General features: G+C 41.1%; 1 protein-coding gene across 4 annotated transcripts; it reads right to left on the bottom strand.

Moving 5' to 3' along the window:
* Positions 1-3,681: 3,681 nt before the first annotated feature.
* On the bottom strand, positions 3,682-8,748 carry RDH14 (retinol dehydrogenase 14). 4 transcript variants are annotated; one of them, XM_027113774.1, is made up of 3 exons: positions 8,247-8,661; positions 6,862-6,885; positions 3,682-4,918 (listed from the first exon to the last, which is right to left on the bottom strand). In XM_027113774.1, exons 1-3 carry the CDS (start codon positions 8,628-8,630, stop codon positions 4,301-4,303), a joined length of 1,026 nt encoding a protein of 341 aa, XP_026969575.1. In that variant the 5' UTR covers positions 8,631-8,661; the 3' UTR covers positions 3,682-4,300. The 4 variants fall into 4 exon arrangements, with proteins under 4 accessions (XP_026969575.1, XP_026969574.1, XP_026969576.1 ...); XM_027113773.1 differs by having other exon boundaries at positions 8,238-8,660; XM_027113775.1 differs by lacking the exon at positions 6,862-6,885 and having other exon boundaries at positions 8,238-8,748.
* Between the last annotated feature and the right edge of the window lie 128 nt (positions 8,749-8,876).

The following is an 8,876-nucleotide window of genomic DNA, read 5'->3' as shown; positions in this document are numbered from 1 at the left end:
GTATGATTAATAACGAGCACAGCTAACATACACATGCAGATTTGGTTTGGTTTCCTTTGTTGCCTCCTAAGTCCTGCGAGCCTGGAATAATGCCTGGCATATACTGGGCATTCAATAAATATTTATTAAATGAGTAAATGAATGGTACGAAACTCACTCTTCCTAAGTATGTAACAGAATAGGTGGGGGCAGAAGTGCCAGAGGTACGCTAGCGGGGAGCCTGCCAGCCTAGTGCATTCGCATGCTGTGGGCATCAGTCACCATGTTTTACAAACAGAACGGAGAATCAGTTATTGCAGCCAGTCTGTTAGATGATGGCTAGTAAGAGGGCTTCTACTGTACTTTGATTAAACATCTAGTGTAGCAAAAACTCTTCCTCGTGTCTGTGCAAAACTGAGGGCTCCATTTAACTTTCCTCTAGGAGTAGATTCCCTTCCTCCATGGTAACCTGTAACTAATTTAACTCCCTATTGTCCAGAGAAGGTTTGGGAAACATCTGAAGCTGTTTCTGTAGGGGCCAAGCTCCTGAAGAGTGATTAGTAACGTGTCTTCTCTGCAGTGTTCCTTAGCACATTTGGAATCAATTAAATATTCAAATATAGGTTCTCTTAGATCTCTGGCCAGGCGCCGCAGGTTTGTGAGAGAGGAAGCTGGAGGCAGATAACTGCTATTCCTCACACCAGAATCTACAGCTGGAGAGAGATTTGAAGAATACACTCTTTACACTTCCTGGGTCCGCATGCAAATAGTCACAGGAGATTAGAAATGATTAGGAGAAACAATAGGAGACTTATTAATAGGAGTAACAGTGTACATGAGAACTGTGCCTTACAAGGTGTCTTAAAGACAAATGAGTGGGCACTTCCCTGGTGGTCCAGTGGTTAAGACTCTACCTTCCAATGCAGGGGGTGTGGGTTCGATCCCTGATTGGGGAACTAAGATCCCATATGCCTCATGACCAAAAAACCAAAACATAAAACAAGCAATATTATAGCAAATTCAATCAAGACTTTAAAAATGGTCCATATCAAAAGACAAATTAGTGAATACATTGGGGTGTTGCATAAGTAAATAGTATGGCCTTTGTGATCCAAGAATTTTTCATATTTTTAACAGATTGTTAAAAAAGAATATGTAACAGAAGAAGAATATCTGCATATGGCTTAATAACCTTAAGTATTTACAATGTAGCCTTTTTAAAAAAAGGTTGCTGACTCTTGGTTTAGAGGTTTTTCCCCCATTATGTGTACTCACCTAATTACTATTACTAATAATAGTATAATGATAAGGTACATAGGGAAGAGGAAATGAACATGTGGCAGGTATTTTGTTAAACTCTTTGTCGGCCTCTTCACTGAACAATCCATTAAAGCTAGCATTCATGTCTCAATGATAGAGCCAAGAAAACAGAAGCTCAGAGAGGTTAAGTAACTTGCCAAGGTCACAGAGAGAATTAAACAGTAGAGTTGTTCATCAAACCCAATGTGGTGGTATATTTAAGCAGTGAGATCACTTTCCCAATTAAATGCTACTTAGAACCCCACTATATAAAATAGCTACTCTGAGTGAAGTTGAGGCAGAGGACCCAGAAATCTCACTCATTTTCAGAAAAACCTGCTTGAAATAGAAGTCAGTATTTCCAAAGATTGTCAGTAACCAACATGAAAATGGGTTTCCAACTCAATTGTTCCATTATCTGGCACATTACATGCTTCTTTCTTAACAATATTTTGCTAGAGGCAAGAGTATCAAAGTAACAGAATTGCCTTTTTCTTATTTCCTTGCCCAGTGAAATAGAAGTCAGCAGAAAGGGGAAAGGAGGGAGAAGCAAAGGGTTTAAATAATCCTCAAAATCTAACTAGTTATACGACAGCGATTAGCCCTCGATTCCACCAAACACTGAGTGGGAAGGACCTCTTCCAAATGGCAGCTCGTTTTACCTTAATAGGTAGTGTTTCCAGATAAGTTTCTAGTTTTCTAGTTTCTAGTTTTCCATCATGATAAATTAATATATCCTATTTTATTATGGTGCCACAAACAAGAACTCTGAAAGGCTCAACTCTCACAAAAGGCCCAAATCCCCTGAAAAGCATCAGGTATCAAAATGCAGCCAGAAAAGATGGTATTAAATGAAAAAAAAAAAAAAAAAGGCTCCTTTTTAATGAAGTCGAGGTGTAGGACAGATTTATTAGCTTCCATTTTTCCAGGTTGCATTCTGATGTATTTCCTGCCCATATTTCTAAATTCAGCAGGTCTCTTTGTAGGATTATTTTTTAAAAATAAGTTTCAAAGAATATGATGCAGCTATAATGACTACACCTGCAAAGACACACCTGTGATGATACAAACACTAAGTGTTTCTCATATTCACAACCCAATGCTCTAATAGAAAACAGACCTTCTATACCATTTGCCAAGATCCTGCCATTCTTAGAAAGAACTGATACTGGTAACCAGATATTACAGTCTTAAAAATAATTACCAACCAAGGACTACTCCTGACCAAAATGGCCATTAAATTCTGTGTAGTTGTCTATCCTTTACAGTCATAATTCCTTTTGTCAATATTATGAGATGGTTAAAACAAATACTTAAAATTACTATTGATGCCTACAATATTCCTACTTACTCAATGATTTTTATGTATACCACCATTGACTTATTATTTATTCACACATTAGTATTTACTGTGTCAGGTACTGTATCTCACTCTTGAGGAAGGAAAACTAGTAAGAATATAATCTATCCTTGGATAATTCCTATTGCAATTGTCTAGCTAGAGCTGTGAACAAATAATTAGTGCACTAAATTCCTAGTAAATCTGCCAAGATCAATGAAAAATAAGTAGAGTGAGAATTGGATCCTCCTACAGATATTAAGGAAAGGAACACACTTGAAGGGAATGTTAAAGGCTAAGGAATATTCCCAGTAAAAAAGAGAAGGATATTCCAGATTGAAAGAACAATATAAGGAAAGGCCCAGAGGCAGGTGGGTGATTGGTCCATATTGAGGACTGGGTTATACAATGAAAGGAGTAGAGATATACTGTCTAAGACGTTAGTAACTAAGCCTATTTAAATTTAAATTGACCTTAAGTAATATTAGAAAATCAGTTCTCAGTCACATTTCAAGTACTCAATAAACACAGGTGTCTAGAGTCTACCATATTGGACAGTGCAGACAGAATTATTTCCATCATTGCAGAAAGTTCTACTGGACAGCACTGAGTGTAAGAGTACAAGGTAAGCATGTGGCCAGTTCATGGGGAGTCTCAAAAATATACTAAAATGTTTAAATAGAAATGGTTTATAAACTACTGAATTGCACAAAGTCCCTTCAGAAATAGCCTTGGAAGACTCCATCCTCACAGCATTGCTATGATCTATTATACCCATCCAGCTTCTACATTTGAATAAGACTTCTCTTGAAGAAAAACATTCTGCAGCTTAAAAAAGAAAGAAAAAAGGCTGGAAACCCAGTTATGGGCAACTGGAAACCACCACAAGTTTTTAAGCAGGGACATGACACTGTGACACAGATTTGGATTTTAGAAATACTACTTCTTAAAGCAGTGCGCAAGATATGTGGGAAGAAAAGGCACTGGGCATACCAAGATCAGTAGAGGCTAATGAGATGATAAAGGACTAATTTCAGAGAAACTTCTAAAGGAATACACAAATAAGAATTTGCATCAGTAAATTTATTCCAAGTAAGAATTGTGCATTCACACCATGCATATTATTTCCCCACAAAAGCCAGTATTATCATTAAAACACTTAACACTTTAAACATACCATAAAACTCAAAGATACTTGAAAAACTTCTCAACGTATCTATTTCAAGTCCCTGAATTCTTTAATATTTGTAATCCATGCTGTTCAATTATAATTTTAAAATATATTATAACCATATCACTCATTAGAATCATTGATATGCTTATTATATATATTTAAAACATCTTTTCTGAAATTTTATGTTCTCCAAAAAATAACTTTTTAGTAACTTCAAAATATCTCTCGGTACCTCTTAGCAGTACTATGGTAAAACCAAAATTGCATCTTCCAGTAGCAAGTGCCCAAGCCACACCATTCCTGATCAAAGATAGAGCTGACATCCAGGGAATTCCCTAACAGTCCAGTGGTTAGGACTCCACGCTTCCACTGCTGGGAGCCCCGGTTAGATCCCTGGTTGGGGAATTAAGATCCCGCAAGCCACGTGGAGTAGTCAAAAAAAAAAAAAAAACCTAAAATGACAGAGCTGACATCCAGTCTTACAAACAGCTCTCTTCCACTCCTTGTTCCTATTTTAATATGCCAACCATTACTTCACTGACATCCCAGAGTTTTCCTGCAACAGATTCATCCATAGCTTTGGGCAATAGTTCTTCCTCTTTACAGTCCCCAAAGTACTTTCCTGACACACCTTCTACCTCAGGGGAAGAGGCTAAATAAATCGAAGTCTGGGCACCTTCTAGCGGAGTTTTGAAAAAAGCCCATGTCACCAAATTGAAAAGTGGTTTGACTAACAGTGGGATGTGTATGTGCCTCCCCAGGTTGGTCCGCACCATGCCAGGGTGTAACACATTGACAGTGACATTTGTGCCTTCTAAGCGGCGGGCTAGTTCTCTGGTAAAAAGGATGTTAGCCAGTTTGCTCCGACTATAACAGAAGCTTTTATTATAGTTTTGTTCACTGTTCAAGTCTTCAAAGTTGATGTCTCCGTATTTATAAAGTTTGGAGGTAACTACCACAATCCTGCTGGGAGCTGAACTTTTAAGGAGTCCAAGGAGAAGATTGGTGAGTAGAAAGTGCCCCAGATGGTTCACTCCAAACTGCATCTCAAACCCATCTTCAGTTTTCATATACGGGCACTGGAAGATGCCTGCATTGTTGATCAAAACATCCAGTCTAGGCTCTTCCTTCAAATGGCAAAAAGAGAATGGCAGAGTTATGAACGCAGGCCTTAAATGTGCCTAAAATAAAATTTTAAACAATTCCTGCAAACTACTAAAATTCTAAAAAACGCTTCTATGAGTTTTCAACAATTGAGAGAAAAGAAGACGACGACAACAATGACTTGTGTGCCTGACCTGGTGCTTTTCATGTTATCTCATCTACTCTCAACAACTCTATAAGCAAACGGAAGCACCAGAGTTAGGTGATTTGTCCAGAATCACAGGGCTCCTAAGTGGCAAACAAAACCCTGAAGTTGAAATCTGACACCAATGGCCCTATTCTTAATTAGTAAGCTAGACTGCTTTTCTAATTGGGATTTCAAACCATAGCTAGACATTCAATGTGAGCTAGAGAGTGGAACTACAGCAGAAGACAGGTCAGCACTGTTTATTCCCAGAGCTACTAGTACCAACGCCAGGGGCAAGTTAGGATTGTTTTATTCTGTAATTTTCTAATAATAAATGTCACCATGGGAATGGAGCAACTCCAGGTTGTTTCCTTAAAAATGGGACAAGCAATAGAGAGGGTGAGGGATGCAAATTAAGACTGGAGAGAACATCATGAATAAATCAACGGAACATTAAGAAAAATATTAAACAGGTAGTATAAACATATCAGAAACAAAACCATGAATCATACATACTAAGTCTCACAATAACAGCAAAGGAGACTTAACAGAGGAGGTCTGCCCAACAAATACCTTTAACCTCTATTACGACTCTAGAATTCACAGTTCTTTTTTCCCCGATATGAAATCTACCTCTTTCAAGCTTCGAGGAGCCCCCAACTTAAGAGATCTATACAGTCAGAATTTTGCACTTTGACCATATCCCCCTGCATCTCCCCAGATTAAAGTCCTAAAATTTAGACTGTCCTCAAAGGGAAGTCTTTTCATTCTTTACTTCATTTAGTTGGTTTTCCCTTGTCCCTTCCTGGCTCTGTCTCTTTTGATGGGCAGAGAAAAAGAAATGTACAACGTGTTCCAGGTGTAAAGACACAGTGATGACCCACAAATAAATTTGAGGTCAAATTTCAAATATCACTGGCCCTTTTGCCAAATTAAGTGAAAAGAAGAATGTGTTAAATTTCACAACTGTTATCAAAGCCTACCTGTCAGTGGATTAACTATTTCTCATTCTGTGTGTCTCAGCACCTTTTGCTTTTCCAATAGTCAACTTCAAAAAGAAGGCAAAAGTTCACCCGTGGGGGAAAGAAAGGAGTGTTCTTTTCAGTAATCCTTTGGAAGAGTTTCCTGTATTAATCATTTCTGAGCCATCATTCTTTGCTGGGCTTGTGTTATTTTAAGACTGTATCATTTACTGTTTTTTAAATTCTAGAAGATAAATGACATAAATACCAAGAATACCAACCTGTGGGAAATTTACACTTCCTTTTTTTTTTTTTAAATTCTGGTTATAGTCACTGAACTACTGAACTTCAGAGCCAGGAAGGAACTTAATACATACTTAGAAGCAAGGACAACTTAGTTATCTCTTTATCTCCTTAACTTTTACTTGGTTCTGTCAAGTGGCCGAAGTAGTGAGAAACCATAGGTATCAAGGAATAAGTATACCCAGTCCCATCTACATTTTTACTGAATAGGAAGATCCACTTTGGATTCTCCCAACATCTCTTGTACACTATTACTTCTTATTTCTAAACCTGATAATGAAATACTGGTCATAACGGCAAAACAAACCAAAACTCTGGATCTGCAACAGCTCCCCAACTGTGTATCGAGTTGCCCTAGAGAGTCACAAGGAAACTCTCAGGGTGATTTGGAGTATTTTAAGTTTTCGAGGGAAACAAAATGATACTCTGCTCAACATCTCAAAAACTACCAAGCTCCAAGTGGTTCACACCTTCAACATTTTATTGTGCTATATTCCTTTTCATGATGTCCTACCTTTGCAAAGCTGTTTAGTAGTTGCTGCAATGAAATGCAAGTACAATGTTAAAAGTCAACATAGAACAGAAATGAGGGTGGCAATGGTCAGTCTGATTCCAAAGTTTGACAAGCTGGTACAGTGAACAACAGATGCACATTTCCCATTAGTATACTTATGGTTATAATAATTATGGTTATTGAAAAATGAAATAAAAATCTTTTTTTCTTTCATTTATGCTATGTGTGTTTTTGTTTCAAACAGCTACTAAGTTGTTACATAAATACTTATTAAGTTGTTTGGATCTAACTGCTTAATGAATAAGCTGTTAGATATTTGTTTGGCCTAAGGGCATCATGAAAAAAATTAGAAAGTTTGGGAACTTCTGTTCTAGACTCAGAAGACTCCTTTTCATATAGGCTCCTTTTCTATGCCAGCTAATTTTAAACATCACTCTTCTGAATGCCCTCTTGCAAGTCACCTCTGCAGGGAACCCTTCTACCTCAATTTCAGCAGAGGACATCCATTTCAGTGGATGAACCATCTAAACAAGGAAATCCTCTACCTCACTGGCAGGCAGCAGAAGTACTATATAGGGGTTAAAAGCAAGGGCTCTAGAGACAGATCGTGGGCAAATTACTTAGCCTACCTATGCCTTAGTGGCCTTACGTTGTAAAATGGGGATAACAATGCCTACCTCACAGGGTTACTGTGAAGACTGGATGACAAGAGTAGTCAAAGTCACTTTAATTTCATTAAAAGTTAAAAAAATATATATCTGAAATGCTTGGAACAGCTCCTGGCACACAGGAAACTTTCAATAAGTGCTAGGTATTATATTACTTTTATTTCTGTCCCCATTTAGAGCACATGACCACTGGCATTCCAAGCTGCAGTCTATTTGGAAGTTAGGCCAGAGTATGGTTAAGAATACTGCTCATGAGTTCACTGGTGGCAGAAAGCTAAACTTCCTACCCTAGCAGGGGGGGAAAAATTGCTCCAAGGTCCTTGTCTAGCAACGTCCCCTATGTGCTCTCAGGCTCTTTGAGAGATGGCTTGGTGCACATTCACTTTGGACACAGGAAAAACAATCCAGGGACCTGGCGGATCTCCTCCTTAGCTGTCCTCACATGGCAAGAGGAAATGTTCAGAAACTCGCTTATTTTTCTCTTGGGCCCATTTTCTTTCTCAACATTCTTGGAAGACAGAAGACTGTCCTACCAATTTTTCCAGCCTTCAATTCCCAAGCCGCCCGAATCATTCCCAAGGTCACACCCCCTCCCTCGACTGTGGGCGGTCCCCTCCCCGGCTCAGCCCCCGGCCCTCCAGGCCCCGCCTCGCCCGCCGAAGCCCCTAGCCAGTCCCCGATCTCCGGCAGGTTCCCAGAGCCCCACACCTGGAGCACCTCCTGACAGAAGGAACGCACGGAACGCAGCGAGGCGAGGTCCAACTCCTTGACGACGAGCTCGCCGGCCCCGCTGGAGTCAGGCCCCAATTCGGGGCCCCCAGCCTGGCAGATCTCGCGGCGGAGCTGAATCGCCGCCTCCTCGGCGCGTGTGCGGTCCCGGCAGCCCATGATCACTCGCGCCCCCAAGCGCAGCAGCTCGGCGGCTGTGGCGCGGCCCAGGCCGCTGTTCGCACCCGTGATCAGCACTGTCTTCCCGTGCATGAGGCCGGAGTCCCCGCCTCGGTGCAGCCGCTTGACGGTGGGCCCCACGAACCTCCGGGCCGCCAGCCACAGGGCCCCACCCAGTGCGGCCAGTAACGCCGCCACCGTAGCCACTGCCATGGCCGCCCGGGCCCAGGGCCCACCTGCGCCTGCGCGGGACTTCCGGGGTCGCCGCGCGCCGGGGTCTGAGCTCGTCCCCTGTACGCAAAGAACGCTGGGGCGCGGCCTGTCGTCCCCTGAGGGCGGCGTGGGGCATGCTGGGACTTGTAGTCCCCCTTCCGAGGGCACCTGATTGGTTAGTAGAGGACAGCGCACTGTGTGGCTCCTCGGTGGAGCCGGTTCCTAGCCTGAGAGAAGGGTGAGCAC

The sequence above is a fragment of the Aethalodelphis obliquidens genome, unplaced genomic scaffold, assembly GCF_003676395.1.
Source record: "Aethalodelphis obliquidens isolate GAN/ISIS:26980383/991018 unplaced genomic scaffold, ASM367639v1 scaffold12, whole genome shotgun sequence".
NCBI lineage: Eukaryota > Metazoa > Chordata > Mammalia > Artiodactyla > Delphinidae > Aethalodelphis > Aethalodelphis obliquidens.
This window is presented reverse-complemented; position numbering and strand designations above follow the sequence as displayed.

Bases quoted from the DNA above. Each gene is read 5' to 3' on its own strand.
- RDH14 (XM_027113773.1), bottom strand. From the start codon at position 8,630: ATGGCAGTGGCTACGGTGGCGGCGTTACTGGCCGCACTGGGTGGGGCC. The intron at 6,886-8,237 runs GTGTGGGGCTCT...ATTTCATTGCAG, and splicing joins TCTGTCAGGAGGTGCTCCAG to CAACTACTAAACAGCTTTGC. The intron at 4,919-6,861 runs GTAGGACATCAT...TGCCATTTGAAG, and splicing joins TACTAAACAGCTTTGCAAAG to GAAGAGCCTAGACTGGATGT.